The sequence below is a fragment of the Chiloscyllium plagiosum genome, chromosome 16 (assembly GCF_004010195.1).
Source record: "Chiloscyllium plagiosum isolate BGI_BamShark_2017 chromosome 16, ASM401019v2, whole genome shotgun sequence".
Taxonomy (NCBI): domain Eukaryota; kingdom Metazoa; phylum Chordata; class Chondrichthyes; order Orectolobiformes; family Hemiscylliidae; genus Chiloscyllium; species Chiloscyllium plagiosum.
In genome coordinates this window covers 49,039,981-49,063,579 of record NC_057725.1, presented here as the reverse complement: position 1 = coordinate 49,063,579, position 23,599 = coordinate 49,039,981, and the positions used below count along the sequence as shown (strand labels likewise).

General features: G+C 39.9%; 1 protein-coding gene across 3 annotated transcripts in view; it reads right to left on the bottom strand.

Moving 5' to 3' along the window:
* Positions 1 to 2,769: 2,769 nt before the first annotated feature.
* Positions 2,770 to 23,599, bottom strand: part of spty2d1 (SPT2 chromatin protein domain containing 1) — a 39,224-nt gene continuing 18,394 nt past the window's right edge. The window contains exons 2-7 of one of the 3 annotated variants that reach the window (XM_043706017.1): positions 20,729 to 20,843; positions 16,935 to 17,236; positions 15,486 to 16,863; positions 13,837 to 13,993; positions 5,994 to 6,071; positions 2,770 to 4,158 (exon numbers count right to left, since the gene is read on the bottom strand). In XM_043706017.1, coding sequence (XP_043561952.1) covers positions 4,065 to 4,158; positions 5,994 to 6,071; positions 13,837 to 13,993; positions 15,486 to 16,863; positions 16,935 to 17,236; positions 20,729 to 20,843 — 2,124 coding nt within the window. In that variant the 3' untranslated portion in view covers positions 2,770 to 4,064. Of the gene's footprint in view, positions 4,159 to 5,993; positions 6,072 to 13,836; positions 13,994 to 15,485; positions 16,864 to 16,901; positions 17,237 to 20,728; positions 20,844 to 23,599 lie in introns of all 3 variants that reach the window. The other 2 variants (XM_043706016.1, XM_043706018.1) reach the window with 2 other exon arrangements.

The following is a 23,599-nucleotide window of genomic DNA, read 5'->3' as shown; positions in this document are numbered from 1 at the left end:
AACTATAACTTAGCGAGTCTTGAGAAGATTTGCAGTTCAGGTTGAGGTTCTGGATTCAGGTTTTCGCGAGGAGCTGGAAGGTTCATTTTCAGATGTTTTGTCACTACACTAGGTAACGCCTTCAGTGAGCCCCAAAATTAGACCCAGCACTGTGCTAACTCTTGATGGACTTCTACAAATTGAGATGAAAAGTGCTCTGGAATGCATTTTTAGATTAGATTCCCTACAATATGGAATAAAGCACTGGTGGTGTTACCTGCTTTCTATTTATGTTTGGGTTTCTGTGGGTTAGTGATATCATTTCCTGTTGGCATAATTCCCTATGGTGATGTCATTTCCTGTTCTTTTTCTCAGTGGCCGGTAAATGGGGTCCAAGTCAATGTGTTTGTTGATAAGAGTTCCGGTTGGAATGCCATGCTTCGAGGAATTCTCATGCATGTCTCTGTCTAGCTTGTCCCAGGATGGATGTGTTGTCCCAGTCAAAGTGGTGTCCTTCCTCATCCACATGTAAGGATACTAGTGAGAGTGGGTCATGTCGTTGTGTGGCTAGTTGATATTCATGTATCCTGGTGGCTAGTTTTCTGCCTGTTGTCCAACTGTTTGTTACAGTTCTTGCAAGGTATTTTGGAAATGATGTTAGTTTTGCTTGTTGTCTGTATAGTGTCTTTCATGTGCATTGGTTGCTATTGTAGTGTGTTGGTGAGTTTGTGGGCTACCATGATATCAAGGGGTCTGAGTAGTCTGGCAGTCATTTCCGAGATGTCTTTGATGTAGGGGACAGTGGCTAGGGTGTCTGGACACATTTTGTCTGCTTGTTTGGGTTTGTTGCTCAGAAATCGGCAGACTGTGTTCATTGGGTATCCGTTCTTTTTGAATACACTGTATAAGTGATTTTCCTCTGCTCCGTGCAGTTCCTCTGCGCTCCAGTGTGTGGTGGCTCATTGGAAATAATGTTCTGATGCAGCTTCATTTGTGGATGTTGGGATGATTGCTTCTGTAGTTCAATATTTGGTCCATATGTGTTGTTTTCCTGTAGATGGTGGTTTGAAGTTCCCCATTGGCTGTTTGCTCTACAAATATTGTAACAAACACTACATTCGACAGACAGGTAGAAAACGAGCTACGAGGATACATGATCAACTAGCAACAAAACGACATGACCCACTCTCACTAGTATCCTTACATACTTAAGAGGAAGGACAGCACTTCACCTGGGACAACACATCCAACCTAAGGCAAGCCAAACACAGACATGGACAAGAATTCCTAGAGGCATGGCATTCCAACTGGAACTCTATCAACACACACATTGACTTGGATCCCATTTACCATCCACTGAGAAGAACAACAGGAAATGGCATCGCCATAGGAAATGATGTCACCACAGGAAATTACATCACCAACCCAAGGAAACTCAAACATATAAATAGAAAGCAGGTGACACCACCAGTGCTTCATTTCGAGGGTCACTGAAGATATTACCTAGCATGGTGATGAAACCTCTGAAAACGAACCTTCCAGCTTAGCGAGCAAACCTACATCCAGAACGATAACTTGATTGATTTGGAAACAATACCAAAGCAGCAGCTTTGGTTTGCAAACTAGGAATTCTAGTAACAGAAGAGTTGGATTGACTTGCAAACTCACAATACACTATTCTAATACTTTCCTTGTCAGTCTCTACCTGATATCCTCCATAGACTTGAACTCATCTAAACCTCTGAAACCCGTATTGTAACTTTCACTAAGTTCTACTTACCCATTTAATCTTTACTCACTAAACTTAACTGGCATTCTGGTTCAGCAATTCAATTTTAAAATTATTCTGATTTTCAAATTTATCCATGGCCTTTCCTTTCCCCATGGTTCCTCTGACCCTATAACCCATGTTATCAGAGTTCCTCCAATTTTGGACTTTTCATATTCCATATTTTCAGCACTACTTTCCCTCCCTAAACCTCTTCACCTCTCTGCCTTCTTTAAAATTTAAGCATACCTCTTTGAGCAAGTTTTTGGTATTGGTGTCCACATTCCTGTGCAGCAGTTTGGGACATTTTACTTTCAACTGCTATATAAATACAAGGGGCTGTTGTAGAACAAAAGTATAGCATAAATTAACAGATAACCCTTCTTGACTTCCAAAATGACTATTGATCCTAGGCTAATATCTGCCCTATGACAGCAACATCCATTGAATCCTATGTTGTTCAAACAATGCAAATGCCATTTTTAGGTAGGTCAAAAGATAGGTAGACAGTAACACCATGGCCCTTTTAAAGCATTGGTACATTGAACAAAACGTCCTCAAATAGCACGGTCAGTGCAGAAATGTAATGCAAATTAACCTTTTAAGCATCAATTTGATATCCTTCACCCTACTTTTAGATGAAAGTGGGAAAAGGTACAGGGAAAGACAGAGAGAGAGAATGCTATGGGGCGAGTTTTCACCTAGCCAGTGAACCTTGTATTGAAAACAATAGTTTTGTGCTGTTAAAACTGAACCAATGTCCCACAAGTTTAGCTCTTAGTGACCACTGCCATCCAAATATACTTTGAAAATGTGATGATATTCTACTAAAACAATACATTGGCACTAATTTGCCAACATCAAGATGCATTTGGAAACCATCCATCGAATATCATTCCACACTGAAAAAACATACTCAAGGTGAATGAGTCAATCATGTAACAATATGTTGCACCAATTTAAATGTGTATAAATGATCAAAATTGTTTAAGATGACTAAAAGAGGAGATATTACAAGATAATATGATAAACTATGTGATAAAAATTTATTGTACAGAGTATCAATTACATCTAATGAGTCTGTACTTGCAATATTCTCAAAAAATTACAAAATGTATTTTATTATACTTTTATTCAACTGTAATCTTTAACCTTTTCAATCGCAAACCTAGCATATAGGTTTGAACAAATCGCACTTCAGAGAACAGTAACCTATTTGGTTTCAGAAAATATTGTGCTCAAAGGTGATGGGAAAGTGCCATTCCATTTCAGGCACCTATTGCCAGCATCAAGCATGCCCAAAGGAGGTATGGCACAGTTGGATGCAGAGAAAAGCATTCTATAATATTTCACCAATGTGTCTTCAGCCTCAATCACAGATGAGCAGCAAAATTAGGGAATTGGACCAGAGGACAAAATTAAAATAGTGAAAACTAAATTTAAAATAGTTGCTAGGAAAAATGTCCTCGCTCAAAAATATCATGGTTTGGAATAATCCACGAGACAGCATAATGGAAACAAAAAAATCATTTAAAGTCCATATGTTGCTACATTTGAGATTTATAAGGATCTGCTTCAATAAGCCAAATAGTCTTACGATCTTTTAATATTTTTCCATTGACCACTTGAAACATTATGGGATATCGGTGACTGCTGCATGAAACAGGAAGCAGTTATGTACTGTAAGCTCATGTAATGAGGGAACTTAAACTCATTTTACATTTGGCCAGGAGACAGAGGAGCCATTTCTTCCATGAGCCTGGGATGAATTTGAATTCAGATGCGAGACAGAGACCATGGCTAATGTGCCACATCATCCATCTCGAACAAAAATGAAGCTGGGAAAAAAAAATCAAATTTTTAAATCAACCAGAGGCATCCAGTAGAAAGTCGAATGATAATTGATGGTAAATCTTTAAAGCACAAAATGGTTTTGCCTTTAAGCTTGAAATGCAAAAAACATTAACATTATACATATCAATACTTTGGAGCACCCAAAGTCCTTGGCTCCATAATTAAAATTTATGGAATAGAGAATGAAAGAGCAAATTTGCTGTTATGTGACCTTATCCAATACAGCAGATCTAGGAACTGAAAAGAAATTGGCGATGGACCATACAATTATGTAAAATTACTCCAGTTACCAGCAACCTATTTAAATGCTAACTTATATCTTCTATTGAATTGGTCAATCAGCTTAATGAGTTCCACAGTTCACAAAGCAAATTCTTTACTTTAGTGCATATTACTTTTTGTAAATAACCAGATTTTGTATATAAATATAATAAATAAATGTTTTGTGATTTTTTTCAATGAATTAAAGCCTTCGTTTCTTAGCTTTCATCTTCCTTCTCAGTTCTTCTTCCTCTTTCTGCAGTTCTTCTGCATCCTCCATCATACCCATCTGCAAGCTGCAGAGAGAAAGAGGCTCAAAATTTATAAAATGCAAACATTTGGTTTCTTCCTTCAAAATTCTTCCACCTCCTGCTACCATCTTTCAGATCCTCCAGAGTGTCCATTTTTAAGGACAAAGGTAGTTTAATGCCATTAGTTTGCAACTCTAAAGTTTCAAATGCTACTACATTTAAATAAGTTACTAATACTAAGAAAGTTGTTCCTTCAAAAACTTACTTTCATAATAAGCTTCTTGGAACACTTCAGACTACAAAACACTAAAAGCATTTCTGTGGCAAACATATTATTATAGGCCATTACAATAGCAATTTCAGTTTTAATATGAAGCCTTATTAAAATGTGAAATGTCACCAAGTTCAGTAATAGAATGCTCATCTTTGTCTATGGAATGAACTAATATTCCAGGATCTGAGCACATAATTTGACGAGTTCTAAAAATCTGGAATGCTCGGTTTGAAAAAGGTGAAGAGGAGGACCTTTTAAAAATGAACTGGATAAAATACTTGAAGAGGCAAATATTTCAGAACTGTGGAGAAAGCAAGGAAATAGGGTGAATTAAACTTCTGAGTAGCAGAAATATTGTGGACTAAATGGTCACTTACTGTAATGCAAGATCCTATGTTTCTATGACAATACATTGATAGAAGTGCCATCTTTTGGTTAAAATCCCATGTATGGTTTGAAGAACAGGCAATCTCCCCTCATATATTGATCAATTCTTATTCTTCAACCTAAACAAATGACTTACTTGTTTATCTTATTGCTGTATTCACCTACCTAGCAGTGATTATACAAAGTACTTTGGCACACCCAAGAACCTAAGGCACTGTGCAAACGCAAGTTTGCCTGTTCATAAAAATTAAAACCAATTTGCAAAAGGCAAAATGATTAATTTGTTGCAGTCATAAAAATAACAATGCTTGACACCAAGACGCTAATGAGTGGGCATCTCACATTACTCGGTTCAGATTTTTGTCAAACTAAGGGGTATGTACCACACTCCATTTCATGTACACTCCACTTCCAATTCCAAAGCTGAAAGGATCAGTCTTAGAGATTTTGCTGTGTGCTTCTGCTAACAGGCATGAGAAGCATGAACAAAATGTGGAGAACAGGTTTTCCAGTAGCTCATTGTTTACTTGTACAACAGACAACTCGTAAGAAAACTGATGTGCTCCATTAAAGAACAGCTTTTAAGTAACCCAATTACAGATAAATATGAAGTATTAGATTGGGCCCAATAATCTTAGTTACTCAATTCTTTATACTGAGATTTCACAAAAGTCTAAGTAATCAATTTAACAGCTGGTGAAACATTAAACCAATTCACCGCAGCTTGGTGCTGAATCAGCTAGAGTGACAATGGAGCTTTCTAATTAGGAAGGTACAGATTAACACTGGTTCTAATGGTTATCCAGTAATCTGCTATCTGAATTGAGTTTTTGCATATGTTTCTAACAAAACTGCTGAAATTTACACTTGAACAGCCACTTCAGCAAGCTACAAAAGGACAACCTGTACCCAAATAAAGGACTACCCCAACAGAATTATAGCTCAAAAAGAGGGGACATTGCCAAGACAAAAGCTTGGCCCATTTAAATTGTGGACTATACCATTAAACAATGTGTGTGCTCTGCAGTTAAGCACTGAATACATCTGTCTTTGCAATAAATTAATGCCATCAGTTACAACACAAGAATAAATGATATGCCTCTTGGAAGGCTGAGAAAGCTGTGAATGACAAGCTTAGAGACTATTGTTAAGCATGGAAAGTCATCAGCAACACAGGTTCCAGGTAGGATCTGGAGCAGTACCAATGCTGAGATTTTACCTTTTGGCTTCTTCCTTCTGTTGTTCTTTCCAGCTACTTTCCATGTATCTCAAAGCATAGTCACTTTCATCCTTATACCTGTAACATAAAACAATGCTCAAAAATCTCACTGGGACCATCAGATTACAAATGCTTTTCAATCTTTGCACAGTAGAAAATGGCTGTGCATGAGTAGCTTTATACCATGAAATTTAATTCTTGCTTTATTACTGCTTGTTTTGCAACATATTGACAGTGCTATGGTGTGAATACATAATACTTGGAACAAAATGATAGGCATTCGAGTTCAACCTGAGTCAACTTCCAGTACTCCCATGTCAAATGATCATAAAAATACTCCCTTACCTTCACCAGCTTCAATGACTAGTCACACTAGTTATCTTGGGCTTTCTGCCAGAGATTGCCATTAATGTCAACTTTAGAAATACTTTTGTGCTGTGTGTTAATATTCACTGAAGTGAATTTGAAAGAGTCCAAACCAGTAATTGCTACTAAATTAGCTGAATTAAAATCCTTATAGTCAATGATCAGATTTTCATTCTCTGGACTTGAAACAGGGTTAAATAATCTCATGGACAGAATACCTCCCAGTTGCTTTGGCATCATATTTGGCTCCACAAAAGTATAATGAGTTAACATAATCAGTAAGATTTTATAATTCATTATATGTACCAATTACTAAATTCATTGAATAAAAACTGAAAGTCCTCTTCCTACTAGACAATGTCTTATTAAATTATTTATGCAAGAGGTCCTCATTTACAGCTGAAGTTGATTTATTAAAAATTGAGATTTTCAGTAAATCAACTTCAAATGAATCAGAGTCCCATAGAAATCAATGTTAAATCTAGAGTTATGTTATTTCAGACATTTGCTATTCAGAAAATAAATGTTCATAGAGTCATAGAGATGTACAGCATGGTAACAGACCCTTCGGTCCAACCTCTCCATGCCAACCATATATCCCAACCCAATCTAGTCCCACCTGCCAGCACCCGCCCCATATCCCTCCAAACCCTTCCTATTCATATACCAATCCAAATGCCTCTTAAATGTTACAATTGTACCAGCTTCCACCACTTCCTCTGGCAGCTCATTCCATACACGTACCACCCACTGCGTGAAAAAGTTGCCCCTTAGGTCTCTTTTAGATCTTTCCTCTCTCACCCTAAACCTATGCCCTCTAGTTCTGGACTCGCCGACCCCAGGGAAAAGACTTTGCCTATTTACCCTATCCATGCTGCTCATAATTTTGTAAACCTCTATAAGGTCACCCCTCAGCCTCTAGGGAAAACAGCCCCAGCCTATTCAGCCTCTCCCTATAGCTCAAATCCTCCAACCCTGGCAACATCCTTGTAAATCTTTTCTGAACCCTTTCAAGTTTCACAACATCTTTCCAATAGGCATTTTCAATTTTCCAGTACACTCAGACTGCCAGTCAGTCACATGACAGGAACCTGCAAGCAAAACAGCTTTCATTCTCTCAAAAGTATAGTACACACCTTCAACTTCATAACACAAGGCTCCATCTCGTGGCTGTAATTGGTTAACGCATGTAGCAACTGAAGTCCAGAACCACCTACAGTGGCACTTGGTAGAACCAAGGACTTTAGTGTAAGTTTTGAATGGAAGCACAAGAAGGCAGTGAAACTTCCTATGGAGATTTTAAACATAAGAATAGAGGTGGGGTTGGGGGGGGGTGGGGAGGGGTTGGTGGTGGAGAGGAACTGTATTGGGGAAGGGCAGCATTAGAAAGGAAGTGATAGTAGAAGCAAAATGGGAATCAGCCCACAGCAGGGGTAGCAACTGACTTGGGGGACCTTACAAGTGAAAATAGAGAGTTGTAATAGAAGCTGGGGTAAGGACAACTTCAGGATCAAAGCTACAAAATGCTTAAAGAAATAGATAAGGTAGACTTATAAGAAAGGAAAAAGACCTTGTTTATTTATCCTATCCATGTCCCTCATGATTATATAAACCTCTAAGGTCACCCCTCAGCCTCCAATACGCCAGGAAAAACAGCCCCAGCCTATTCAGCCTCTCCCTGTAACTCAATGTTTAAAATATTTCCTCAGGTTGAAAAGTCTAAAACTGGAGGCACAGTTTAAAAATAAGGGGGGTTGTCATTTAGATTGGAGATAAAGGAGAAATTATTTTATGTAGAGGGTTATGAACTTTTGGAATTGTCTACCACGGAGAGCTGCAGAGGTTCAGTCTCTGAGTGGGTTTAAGGTAGAGATTAATAGATTTCTGATTGCCAGTAGCATACAGGACTTAGGGAGCAAAGGACAATGAAGTGTTTGATCAGCTAGTTCAACGGGGTGAATGGCTTACTCCTGTTAGAGAGAATTAGCCTCAACTTCTGGATTATTAATCCAGTGACATGATCACATCACTGTCTTCCTCCCAAAATAACTAAGTCAGTATGTGTTGTGGATTCCCAGCTCTTTGTAGTTTTGTATACCGAGCTCTAATCCTGTCAGTTAATCCAGTGGAACTCAAATCCATTGATACTGAAGATGGGTGGCCTTGTTCTCAGTTCTGCTTAAGCCATGTTAATATTGTACCTCTCAGTTTATGCTAAGCACCTGGTTTGTAGATAGTTAGTCAACGTCCCAGATATTGCATTATTCAGGAGGATGAAACAAAAGAAAACATTCTGGCAAACAATACTTAAATCGAGTATGTGTGCTCAGATAAAAATACAGAATGATTTAAAGCTCTCGTAATATTCTTCTATCAAGTACTTCGAAGATTAGTTGCAAAAAGTAACTAAAGCCTTTTCTGTTTCTAACCTTCCTCTAATAACATTCTGCGGTACATTAAATATTAAGATTTTGATAGTAGTTATCTCTGGAGGAAATCAACCTTGACAAACACAGAAGATAGCAGGAGTCGGCTGTGCAGGCATGGTCCACCACTGAATATGATCATAGTGATAGTCTATGTCAGTACACTGTTCCTGCTTTCCGCCCATACCTTTTGATCTCTTTAAACCTCAAAACTAAATCCATGTCTTTCTTGAAAAAATTCAATGCGTTGGCCCCAATCATATTCTGTGGCATACAATTCCACAGACTCACCACTCACTGGATGAAGAGAGTTCTCATTTCAGTCCTAAATGGCCTAACTCATCTCACTAGACTGTGACCCCTGTTGTTAACTTACAGCAACTATGAACTGAATTGAAAATGCTCAATCTGGATGGGTTTATGAATAAGAGGGTTTAGAGGGATATCAAAGAGTCATAGAGATGTACAGCATGGAACAGACCCTTCGGTCCAACTCGTCCATGCCGACCAGATATCCTGACCTAACCTAGTCCCATTTGCCAGCACTTGGCCCATATCCCTCTAAACCTTTCCTATTCATGTACCCATTCAGATGTCTTTTAAATACTGCAATTATACCAGCCTCCACCACATCCTCTGGCAGCTCATTCCATACATGCACCACCCTCTGCATTAAAAAAAGTTGTCCCCTAGGTCCCTTTTACATTTCTCCCCTTCACCCTAAACATATATCGGCTAGTTCTGGACTCCCCCATGCAAGGGAAAAGACCTTGTCTATTTGTCCTATACATGCCCCTCATGATTATACAAACCTCTAAGGTCACCCCCAGCCTGTTCAGCCTCTCCCTGTAACTGAAACCCTCCAACCCTGACAACATCCTTGTAAATCTTTTCTGAACCCTTTCAAGTTTCACAACATCCTTTCTACAGAAGGGAGACCAGAATTGCACACAATATTCCAAAAGCCCTCTAACCAATGTCCTTAACAGCTGCAACAAGACCTCCCAAACTCATACTCAATGCCCTGACCAATAAAGGAAAGCATACCAAACGTCTTCTTCACTATCTTATGTACCTGCAACTCCAAGGTCTCTTTGTTTAGTAACACTCCCCAGGACCTTACCATTAATTGTACAAATATACATAGTCATTTCAAGTATCATCCTTATAACATCAGAAAGGCAGCTTTATTCCTGAGACTGCATGAGCTTGAACAGGACCAATGCACTAAACACATGTATAATTTATTATCAATATGATACTTTAAAATACCTGCAGAGAGACAAATGTCTTCAGTTTTCATCACGTATTAGAAATAGTCAAGTCATAATTCTTTTGCAGTAAAACCAGAAAATAAAAAAAGGGAATTACAAATAACACAGCAGAACAGTGAGTTCCTCCTTTGAAAACCACAATAACTGGTGTTGCTTCAGCTGGAGGAATATGGTATAGCTCTTTCCTCAGCATGTGGTTTCTGAAATACCTCAGATTAAACAATTTAACTTTACCTTTTTTTAAACTTAACTCATCTCCTCATAGTGTTGTTTCAGAAAACAATTACATAGAATTGGCTACTTGACAGCATCTCAACCTAGAATCCATTTCTCATGCAGTAGCCTGAGTTTATCAGATGCCATCCATAAGCACTTCCCAGAAGCAGTTATATAACAGCATTCAGGAAAGGAATTCAGGACAATTTTTACTTCTCAATCACTGAGAAGTACAAAGTCCAAGTATAGCAGTCGAGATTAGCTAGCTCAGCACATAGCAAGAGCAAAAACAACTTTCTCATCTGGAAGGGTTCAATACTTTTACCTAACAAAACTTCAGGTGATAGGAACAAAGGAGGCAATTTAGCTTCATAACCTTGTTTTATCATTCAATCAGACTATATTGATCTACAAGGAGAAAGTGAGGACTGCAGATGCTGGAGATCAGAGCTGAAAATGTGTTGCTGGAAAAGCGCAGCAGGTCAGGCAGCATCCAAGGAGCAGGAGAATCGACGTTTCGGGCAAGAGCCCTTCTTCAGGAATGAGGAAAGTGTGTCCAGCAGGCTAAGATAAAAGGTAGGGAGGAGGGACTTGGGGGAGGGGCGTTGGAAATGCGATAGGTGGAAGGAGGTCACCCTCACCTTGACCTCCTTCCACCTATCGCATTTCCAACGCCCCTCCCCCCAACCTTTTATCTTAGCCTGCTAGACACACTTTCCTCATTCCTGAAGAAGGGCTCATGCCCGAAATGTCAATTCTCCTGCTTCTTGGATGCTGCCTGACCTGCTGCGCTTTTCCAGCAACACATTTTCAGCTATATTGATCTACACCTCAACTCCATTCACCTGGTTTCACATATCTTCATACCCTGACCTGAAAGTACACTCAGTTTCAAAATGTCGATTGAGCTAGCCTCAATATCATTTTTGGGAAGATAGTTCCAGGTTCCTAGTTCAATGAAGAATGGTGGGCCCTGCCAGAAGCAACATCAAGCATACCAAAAAATGAGCCGTCAACCTGCTAAAACTATAAAACAGGACTATTTGCATGCCAAAAAGCAAATGCAGCAGGCAATAGACAGGATTAAGTGATCCCACACCAAAGGTCAGATCTAAGTTCTGAAGTCCTGCCAAATCTAGTAGTGCCAGGGACCCGGGTTTGATTCCAGCCTCAGGCGACTGTCTGAGTGGGGTTTGCACATTCTCCCTGTATCTGCGTGGATTTCCTCCAGGTGCTCTGGTTTCCTCCCACATTCCAGGTGCAGGTTAGGTGAACAGGTGATGCTAAATTGCCCATAGCGTTCTGGAATATGTCAGTTAGATGCATTAGTCAGGGGTAAATGTAGAATAATAGGGTAGGGGAATAGGTTTGGGTGTGTTACTCTTTGAAGAGTTGGTATGGACTTTTTGGGTCAAAGGGCCTGTTTCCACACTGTAGGAATTCTATGATTTCCTAGTTGACAAAACAATAATAGGAGGCGGCCCCACAAATAATCTTCATTCCCAGTGATGGGGAAGCTTTGCTTATCAGGACATAGACTAGGTTGAAGTATTTGCATCCAGAAGAGCCAAGTGGATGATCCATTTTGGCGTCCTCTTGAGGCCCCCAACTTCACAGACTCCAGTCTCCAACCAATTCAATTCATTTTACCTTACATCAAGAAACAGCTAAAGGCATGGGATGTTGCAAAGGCAATCAGCCCTGACAATATTTCAGCATAGTTCTGGACCATAAATCTTCAGTACTTTCTGTGTCCCCGAAACAAGATGCTGGCAGCTGAGTATGGAAAACCACCCAGGTATGTTGTGTGCCCAAAATGCAGGACAAATTTAACCTGGTCAATTATAGTCTACTCATGAACATTAATAAAGAGATGGAAGGAGTCATTAACAGTGCTAACAAGTGGCAGTATCAAAGGAATAACCTGCTTGCTGATGTGCAGCTTGGTTCCACCAAGGCCATTTGGCTCCTGACCTTATTATAGCCTTGGTCAAATGTGGTCAAAAAAGCTGAATTCCAGAGGTGAGATGAAATAACGGTTTGACATCAAGGCAGCATTTGACTGAGTGTGGCACCCTGAGAAAAACTGAAGTCAATGGGAATTGGCGATAAGCCCTCCACTGATTTGAGTCATATGTAGCACAAAGAAAGAAAGTTGGGAATATTGGAGGTTGATCATTTCAGCAACTGGAGGAGTTTTACATGGTACTGTCTCAGGTCTAATCATCTTCACCCCAATGACGTACATTCTATCAATAGGTCAGAGAGGGAATTTCAATTTTCAGTATCATTCAAAACTCCTCAGATACTGAAGCAGCCCATTTCCATGTGCAATAAGACTTGGACAACATTGGGTTTCAGTTGATAAGTGGCAAATGTCATTCGCCCCATGCAAATGCCAGACAATACTCTTCTCAAATAAGAAAATCTAACCATCACCCTTGGCATTATCATTTCTGAATACCCCCTATCAAGATTCTGGGGATAACCATTAGCCAGAAACTGATTGGCAGCAACTATTTAAATATGGTGACTGCAACAGAAAGTCAGGGCTAGAAATTCTGCAACATTTAACTCACTTCCTTTCCAGAGCCTGTCTGCCACATACAAAGGCACAAGTCAAAAGTGTGATGGAGAACTGTCTACTTATCTGATGAGTACAACTAATTCCAATAGTCAAGAAGTTTGACCCCATCCAGGACAAACTAGCCATCTTGACTGGCACTTCAATCATCACCATCACAGCCACAGGAGTGTGCATCATCTACACGATACACTGCAGTAACATATTAAGGCGGTCACTATACCTCAGGCGAGGGGAAGAGTTTGAGAAGTAGCGTCCTGCATGGTAACCTCAGCTGGTGTGTGAATTAAACCTATGCCGTTGGCATCACTCTGCAGTACAAACCTGCCACCCAGCCACAGAGTTACTGATTCACTTGGATAAGCAGAACTAATATAGCACAAAAGGGGGCTATATGGCTCATTGCTCTGCACTGGATTAATGTCTTTGATTTATTAATTCAGAAGTCATGGTTTACAGCAACTGGCTGAAGGTTCTTTAGGCTTTTCTTCAGATTTAAACTGAGTTTTCTCACTGCAGAGAATAAGCAGGTTCTGGGCTGGGAGAAGATCAGCACTTTTCTTTTCCTCTCTCTCTAAGTTGTTTCCAGCTTTAAGCAGCTCAATATCCTGAGAACCAACCTCAGTTGTTGGCAAGCAAATGATCTGTTATTGATGCCTGTCACTAGTTCACAGACCATTCAATCAAACTCATCACCAACAACAACTACATCAGTACAAACTCAATTCCGGATCACCTACAATCTGTACTTCTATCATTCAAATAGTTCTTCACAATGTCTGTCGTGGGTATCTGATTACTTCCTTTCAAAGCTGCACCCTCTCTTTCAAACATTTATTTTAAAAACAGTTGTTTCATTTGAGTGTATAGCTTTTAAGAACACAAAAACAAAAGGAAATGGTCCTTACAAAAGTCAAACACATTTCTATGCCTATAAAAATATGCCCCACAATTCATCACAGTATAGTTTGCCTTACCTTGTGCGGTCATATCCAAAGATTGCCTTGATATGTCTTGAGATTTCATCTTGTGATACCCCAGAATCATCAATGAAATCATCCATTTCTGAATCATATTCATCATCATCCTCCAGTCTCCGCCTATAGGATATAGCCATAGGTGGCCTTGTAGGAGCTAGTGCAGCACAGAAACAAAATTAATGCAACTTTACAATACATATATTGACAATGCCAGTTATGGGCACTGTTCACCACATCTCTCAACCCCCCCTAATGATAAATCTAAGTCTGTTTGATCCTTATATATAGCTTCCCTATAAATTCCAGACAAAACTGTACCATTTCAGAATGTGAGCATATCATCACCTGTCAAGTTTTAACTGTTGCTAAAGATCAGTCAAGAACAAATAATAGAGCAAGCAAAAGAGCTGCCATTTTGAACTCTACATTCAGTACTTTCTCAGCAGTCTTGCTCAGCTTCCCAGCAGGGCCCATGTACAAGTTGAGCTATTTGAATGCAGCTAAAGGGCAGAGGCCAGATTACAATGCTAGCTATTAATTTGGCTAAGATTAGCAAACAAAGAAAAGAAAATGAACCTTGCATCTTCTAGCCTGTGTAATATAATGGACTCTATAGACTGTAAAGGTGACTTTATCTATAAATTCTTTGCAGGAACTTCGATTGTCTTCCAATCTAAAGATTCCCATGCAGCCACATTGAGAAAGCATATCTGTAATTTACTTTTGTTTTCTGAATTCGTTTTCCCATACATTTTCTCAAATTCACTGGTACATAAGAGATCCCATTGAAAGTAAATCTTGGAGGCAATATTTGTTTCAAAGCAAATTGCTCATAGTCCTGTTGTATTATGAGCAGAGAATGCACAAATTTTCCTTAATAGCAAAATTTAATTTCCTACAATATAGAAGGCTAAACATATAAGGATCTACAAAAGTTTGGTTCATTCACACTGTCAAGATTCATGGTAATTCTCAATGGGAATATTTATGTGAACAGATGAATGACCATGTATGCTACAATGTAGCAATTTAAATATCTCAACGGGCAGAAAAATAGATACAACCTCAGGGAAGAAAAGGTGGTTTACAACCTTCTGGACTTAGTATCGAGCACTTTACAACCTTTGAACTTAATATAAGAATTCAACATCTTCAAATTGTGACCATACTCTCATTCTTTCCCTTTCTTTTAGCTTTACTAGTTACATTCTCTGTCACCATGTCCTCTCTTCCCTCTCCACACCTCAGTGCATCTTTCTGTTCCTTCCAGTCTGGTAGTTAGACACACCATTGTTCTGCCATCCTCATAATCCGATCACTTAATTGTGAACTATCAACACCCTTTCTTCCCCAGCACTCTACCACAACCACCCCTCCTTCCCCCTCCTCCCAACAATATAGCGTAAATGCTGCCCCTCCACAGTTCACATCAGCTCAGAGTCATCTAGACTCGAACATTAGCTTGCTTTCTCTCCATGGATGCTGCCTGACTTGCTGCGATCTCTAGCATTTTGTTTTCCGTCAAGAAAAAAGTGGTTATCGAAGTCTGCTTTCCTTTCCCCCTACTAAGCTCCAAGTGATTGAACACTACATTAGATACAAATTATTTCCTTTTAGCAACATTTGATATTATCTATTAGAAGTACCTGATGGATGTGCCAATGATCTGTAGCCTGGTGGTGCTGATCTTACATTGTTCATCTGCCCACTGTTGGGACGCGATGGGAAGTTCTTTGAAGATATTGTTTCTGATACAACAGTACATTTGGGTTTTGGCACTTCAACTCTGTTTCCAGGTCGCCCAGCATCAGTACTTGGATGCCGTCCAGAAACGGAAACAGAAGAATTTCCAGACCTTTCTGATCCAGAACTAGCTACCCGTACCGATGTACTCATGCCTCTTGATTGCACAGACCCAGAGTTACATGTATTACTCTGCCTTGACGGTCCAGAATTGCTTGTATCTTTAGGTCGCATGGAATCTGAGCCTCCCATTTTGTTGGGACGGGAAGCTCCATAATTAATTGCACTGCCGGATTTATGTTGGCCCAAATTGCTCAATCGTGCGTGGTCTGAACTGGCTGGTCGTTTTTGACTTAAGTTACTGGAACCTTTGGACCGTTCAGAAGCTGAGTCACTTGTGCTTTTGGAGTGCAATGCATTGGAACCACCTGTCCTTTCATGCTTTATGGAGGAACCATCATTTTTCCTGGCTGAAGTTGAGAGTTCAGTTCTTCTCTGACTGTTTTTTGAAGACACTGCAGAATGAGTTCCATTTGATCCAGGTTTCAATCCTTTGCTTGGCGTTTGTGAGCTAATTCCAGATTTTGCTGAACTGTTTAGGACAGGTTTTCCAACATTACTACTGGAATTTTTGGAAATAGAATGCCCAATTCCTACTGAAGACCTGGATTTTTCCTGTGTAGATGTTTTGTAAGACACTGAAGATGAAGGTTTTTCACTTGATGCAGTTTTTGGCTTCTTGTTAACTCCACGAACAGATGTTGCTGAGTTACTCTCTCTGAATAAATTAAGTTTCTCTCCTGGGTCTCGTACCAATTTTGTGTTTTTACTGTCTTTAGTTGAAGATTCTTTCTTGGATGAGCTAGTTGGATGTGATAAAGTGCTCTCTTTCTCAGGTTTCCTTTTGTCATTTTGTTTTTGTCGTTTGCGTTCTAAAAATTCAATTTCTTTCAGTTCCTCTGCTGTGTACAGCTTCTCCTCTACTTTTTTAATTGGCTTTAGCTCTACTGGCTCAAACTGCTTTTTCTCAGCCAACTTCAGGAGATCTGAGAAGTTCATGGGTGCTGAAGGTGGTTTCTTTGGAACTTTAGATTTTTTAGCCTCCCTGAACAATTGTTCAGGTTCCTTAGTTGATGTCTCAAGTTCTTTGCAGTGTCTCTTAGGCTCCTTACTTGATATCACAGGCTCTCTGTGTTGATGCTTACGCCGTTTAACTGGTACCTCCATGTGTTGCTGTTTTACTGGTACCTCCATGTGTTGCTGTTTAACTGGTACCTCCATGTGTTGCTGTTTAACTGGTGTTGCTGTTTAACTGGTACCTCCATGTGTTGCTGTTTAACTGGTACCTCCATGTGTTGCTGTTTTACTGGTCTCTCATGCATAGGTTCTTCAAACTCTTCAGAATCCTCTACTTCAGATAGTTCATCTTCGCCCTGTGCCTCATCATAGTAATAATCTTCATTATAGTCATCCATTATCTGGTCCTTTGCCTCATCATCAGAAGTTTTCTTTTTGCTTTTCTGTTCCACAGGAATACCATCATAGCCTCTGAAATTGTCCTTCGTACGGGTAGCCATCGCTCTTGCTTTACGATCATGTTTTAATGCAACTCGCTTCGCAAGCAACTCCGCCTTCCTCCGTCTTTCTTCTAAATCTACATTAAAAATAATTAAAGGTTTGAAGTTGGCCCCTGAACAAAGCACTGAGTACAGTAAGTCCATTAAAGCCAAAGATTAAACTCTGATGTGCATATTGAATAAACCAGCTACAAATACCAGCATCGTGGCCGTTTTGATTTTCTACTGTAAAACCTCACACATTGGTCTCAACTACTAGGGATGGTTATTCTTTTTTCTAAGAATAAAAACATAAACACATACCAGGAGTATTCTTGTGGTTTTTCTTGCTACCCAAAACCCTCTTATGCCCTGCCAATGAGTTCCAGTATTGTCATCACCCAGCTGCTGCATTACCGCTCTATTTTAAATGCCAATCATTACTTCAAGCTGAAACACTACACAACTCCAAGAAATCATGCCGGGACACTCAGGTTGAGGATAGCCCATTGTGTTAAATAGCGCGAGTGTTTTTAAATGATTTGGTAGCATCTAGATTATTTTCTTATTCAAACTTTCCTCAGACTTTATTACTTCAGATCATAATGCTTTAAATATAAACCATTATTTTTAGTGTGAGTTATCATTCTGTGATGCAAATTACCAAGAGATCTTACTAGATTATGTGATTGGACAAAACTCTAGAAAAATCAAAGTTCAATATAAACAAGTGAGAAGCCATCCACTTTGGACCCAAACAGGATATATCACAGTATAGGTACTGACGAAATAAAGAAAAGCAAGAAACTGTGCAGCTCCAGAGAGATTTAGATGTCCAGATAAATAGTTACCTTTTCAATTGAACTCTCAAAGTCTGCAACCACTTGATTAAACTAAGTTAAATAAGTGGTTACTCAAATATAGAAAGGGATGTTCGGTTTTGCAACAAATAAATTACGAATAAGAAACCACGATAAATAAATGGATTCTCAAACATTTTTTGTACGCTTTTTAACAGAAGGTCAGATTGCATCTGTACTTACAGGGTCAAATTTCAGATGTTTGGTCTTGCAAATTGATTACATCCATTTGACAAAACAGAACTAACCTTGCTTATTCTCACACTACAGCCTTTTTTTTCATGGGCAGTTTGCATAAACCAGCTAAAATGGAATGGAGTTTGGAATTTTCTTGCAGGCACACAAGCCGTTGACCTGATGTCAGTGCAAACTTTACAACTAATGATAGTATTACATGCTAAAGGCCATCTAAGTCACTGATTTGGATCTAGGAAGCTAGTAAGAGTTGAACTGCTGGCATTTTATTTCTGAAGAATATCACCACTGCTAAGATCAAAAATATAAGAACTGGTGTAAGTCATTCAGCCTGTCCACCACTCAATAAAATCATATCAGATTTGCATCTTTGCCTTGGCTCCATATTCCTTAATAATTATGTCTGAAAAACAACAATCATAGTATTGAAATTTACAATTGAGCTTTTTTTTTTAAAAAGGGAATGCAGCAGCGGAAAGAACAGCTGTAGAATTCTGTTTTCACTAATGCTTACATCAGTGGACAACACAGCTCCAATAATATTACGCTATCTCAGATCAGAATCAGAACCAGAAGCATATACTTTTGTTCTCTATTTACTGGCAAATCTTTTAACCATCTTAAACATCCCAATTAGATCATCCCTTAATCTTATTTATTGAACTTCCTACATTACTTCAAATATTAGAGTCATAGAGATGTACAGCACGGAAACAGACCCTTCGGTCCAATCCGTCCATGCCGACCAGATATCTCAACCCAATCTAGTCCCACCTGCCAGCACCTGGTCCATATCCCTCCAAACCCTTCCTATTCATATACCAATCCAAATGCCTCTTAAATGTTGCAATTGTACCAGCCTCCACCACTTCCTCTGGCAGTTCATTCCATACCCGTACCACCCACTGTGTGAAAAAGTTGCCCCTTAGGTCTCTTTTATATCTTTCCCCTCTCACCCTAAACCTATGCCCTCTAGTTCTGGACTCCACCACCCCAGGGAAAAGATTCTGTCTATTTACCCTATCCATGCCCCTCATAATTTTGTAAACCTCTATAAGGTCACCCCTCAGCCTCCAACACTCCAGGGAAAACAGCCCCAGTCTGTTCAGCCACTCCCAGTAGCTCAAATCCTCCAACCAAGGCAACATCATTGTAAATCTTTTACGAACCCTTTCAAGTTTCACAACATCCTTCCGATAGGAAGGAGACCAGAATTGCATGCAATATTCCAACAGTGGCCTAACCAATGTCCTGTACAGCCGCAACATGACCTCCCAACTCCTGTACTCAATACTCTAACCAATAAAAGAAAGCATATCAAACGCCTTCTTCATTATCCTAGCTATGTGTGACTCCACTTTCAAGGAGCTATGAACCTGCACTCCAAGGTCTCTTTGTTCAGCAACGCTCCTAGGACCTTACCATTAAGTGTATAAGTCCTGCTAAGATTTGCTTTCTCAAAATGCAGCACCTCACATTTATCTGAATTAAACTCCATCTGCCACTTCTCAGCCCATTGGCCCATCTGGTCAAGATTCTGTTGTAATCTGAGGTAACCCTCTTTGCTGTCCAATACACCTCCAATTTTGGTGTCATCTACAAACTTACTAACTGTAACCCTTATGCTCGCACCCAAATCATTTATATAAATGATGAAAAGTAGTGGACCCAGCACCGATCCTTGTGGCATTCCACTGGTCACAGGCCTCCAGTCTGAAAAACAATCCTCCACCACCACCACCCTCTGTCTTCTACCTTTGAGCCAGTTCTGTATTCAAATGGCTAGTTCTCCATGTATTCCATGAGATCTAACCTTGCTCTGTAAGTCAGTCACTCAGCCCCTAATGACAGATTCTAGCAACTTCCCTACAGCGTGCTTAAATTGCTAGATCTGCAATTTCCTAATTTAACCCTCCTATCCTCTTTAAATAGTGGTGAGGGCCTTACCTAGATGTGCTATCTTCTGGCTTAGGTGGCCTAATAGAGCAATCACCTCACTTGTCCGACTAAAGGGGCTCTCCTATTATCATTTGACTGTCGTAGCACAGCTTGGCTGGTTTGTGACACCAAGTGATGACAACAGCGCAGGTTCGATTCCCACACTGGCAGAGGTAACTGTGAAGATCCTGCCTTCTGAACCTCACCAGAGGAATGGTCATTTTCAAGTTAAACTCACCACCAGCTGACTGTAATGACAGAGCAGCTCTATGGCCCTCAGGGACTCTGGCAACTTTAGCTTCTTTAGGGCAATTGCCAGTAAAACTGGCATGAATTAGCACCCACAATGGAGATGGAAAGGAAAAAGTATAGCACCTGCACAGACAACACCTTTTTCTATTTAACTATGATACAATTAAAAACTATTTTGCTGCTTTGAATGACACTGCTAACATATCCTACCAGTTCTCAAATTTGCTCGTGATTTCTATCCTCAAATATCAGTTATTTGAGGCTGGTAAATGCACTGCAGACAGCTGAACAAAATGTAGCAGGAGGTTTGTTACAATAGAAGTCAAATACTAATTATTAGCATACCTTTATTTTTTAACTCTTCTTCTCTGCGTTTGAGGAATGCTTGCACCGCAGTGGATTGAACCACTTTCACTTGTGGCTTTTTCTTCAGAGGTTTCACTGACAAACTGTAACGCTTCTGTTAGGAAAAGAGGAAAAAGAAAATGGCAATAAGATGCCAAGTAGAAATCAGCCCAGCTACATCTTTGGAGAATGGTGGCTGTTAGTATTGTAATGTAAAGTAAATATCTAGGTATAAACAGTATCAAGCTATCCATGTGATATTTTGCCAAAAAACATCACCTTTCATACATCTTGAGTAGAAGTCAGTTCTAGCTTTTCAGCAGTCAAATCTCAAATTCTGAATTTAAGTATAACCCCGAAGATGTTAATGATCCAATTTCATTGTAATGAGAGGTACTACTGGTTTTGAAAAAAAGCTTAAAACATTTATTCAAACAAGTTTTATTTTTATTTATTTAAGCACATGGTGAGGACAGTGCAGGAGAGAGAGAGAGAGAACCTGCACAGTTACTGCTTTTGCTGTTTTTGAATTCATGTGTCGCTGGACATCGGAGTGCATCTGGAAAAATGAACAAACAGTAAATTTCACAACTAATCTTGGAGGAACTGGTTTGGGCGAAGTTTACAACACAGAATCAGATAAGTTAGTTGTTGTTTTAAGTCTGTCCAAGAGAAAGACTGTAGTAGTGAGTACAGTGGGTTCTTTCTTGATTATATGTTTTTGGAGATAAGTCTCTTGATTTAAACTTAAAATATATGCCATAGCTCTTAATTTAACCTGGTGCAGTGTTTTGTAGAGGAATAAGACGGTGTTATTTTCTGGGTCTGTAGATTGTGAAGGAGCAAAAATGGCCTTTGCAATGATATGTACTTCTTGTCAGATGTGGGAGTTTAAAGGGAGTTTAAAGAGAGTTTAAGGGTTACTGCGGATTATATCTGCCATAAATGCTGTTGGATGCAAATCTTATCAGATCGAATGGATCGGTTGGAGAGACAGATAGAAGCGATGAGGAATTTGCAACAGCAACAGTATGTGATGGATGGCAGTTATAGGAAGGGGGGAAAATCTCAGATACAGTCACATAGATAGGTTAACTCCAGGAAAGGTAAGAGAGGTAGGCAGCTAGTGCAGGAGTCTTTTGTGGATATACCCATTTCAAACTGGTATGATGTTTTGGAAAATATAGGGGGTGATGGATTCTCAGGGGAACGTAGCACGAACAGCCAAGTTTCTGGTATTGAGACTGGCGCTAATGCAACGAGGGGTACGTCGGCTTCCAAGAGATCAATTGTGTTAGGGGATTCTGTAGTCAGAGGTACAGACAGACATTTCTGTGGCCAGCAGAAAAAAAGCAGAATGGTGTGTTGTTTCCCTGGTGCCAGGATCAAGGATGTCTCAGAGGGTGCAGAATGTTCTCACGGGGGAGAGGGGCAACGACATTGGAAGGGAAATGGTTGAGATTCTGAAGGGAGATTTCAGAGAGTTAAGCAGAAATTTAAAAAGGAGGACCTCAAGGGTAGTAACATCTGGATTACTCCCAGTGCTATGAGCTAGTGAGGGCAGGAATAGGAGGATAGAGCAGATGAATGCATGCTGAGGAGCTGGTGTATAGGAGAAGGGTTCACATTTTTGGATCATTGGAATCTCTTTTGGGGTAGAGGTGATCTGTACAAGGAGGACTGATTGCACCTAAATTGGAAGGGGACCAATATACTGGCAGGGAAATTTGCTAGAACTGCTTGGGAGGATTTAAACTAGTAAGGGGGGGGGGAGGGGGGTGGGCGGGGGGGCCCAGGGAGATAATGCGGAAAGAGATCAGTCTGAGACTGGTACAGTTGAGAATAGATGTGCATCAAACAAACAGTCAGGAACAAGGTAGGACTGGTATATTAAACTGCATTTATTGCATTGCAAGGGGCCTAACAGGGAAGGCAGATGAACTCAGGGCATGGTTAGGAACATGGGACTGGGATTCCATAGCAATTACAGAAACATGGCTCAGGGATGGGCAGAACTGGCAGTTTAATGTTTCAGGATACAAATGCTCTAGGAAGGATAGAAAGGGAGGCAAGAGAGGAGGGGGAGTGGCATTTTTGATAAGGGATAGCATTACAGCTGTGCTGAGGGAGGATATTCTTGGAAATACATCCAGGGAAGTTATTTGGGTGGAAAGGGATGATCACCTTATTGAGATTGTATTATAGACCCCCTAATAGACAGAGGGAAATTGAGAAACAAACTTGTAAGGAGATCAACTTGTAAGAAACAAACTGCAAGAATAATAGGGTTGTTGTGGTCAGGGATTTTAACTTTTCAAACATAGACTGGGACTGTCAGTGTTAAAGGTTCAGATAGAGAGGAATTAAGTGCGTACAAGACAATTTTCTGATTCAGTATGTGGATGTACCTACTAGAGAAGGTGCAAAACTTTACCTACTCTTGGGAAATAAGGCAGGGCAGGTGACTGAGGTGTCAGTGGGGGAGCACTTTGGGGCCAGCAACCATAATTCTATTTGTTTTAAAATCGTGATGGAAAAGGATAGACCAGATCTAAAAGTTGAAGTTCTAAATTGGAGGAAGGCCAATTCTGACTGTATTAGGCAAGAACTTTCGAAAGCTGATTGGAGGCAGATGTTCGCAGGTAAAGGGATGGCTAGAAAATGGGAAGCCTTCAGAAATGAGATAACAAGAATCCAGAGAAAGTATATTCCTGTCAGGGTGAAAGGGAAGGCTGGTAGGTATAGGGAATGCTGGATGACTAAAGAAATTGAGGGTTTGATTTAGAAAAAGAAGGAAGCATATGTAAGGTATAGTCAGGATAGAGCGAGTGAATCCTTAGAAGTGTATAAAGAAAGTAGGAGTATACTTAA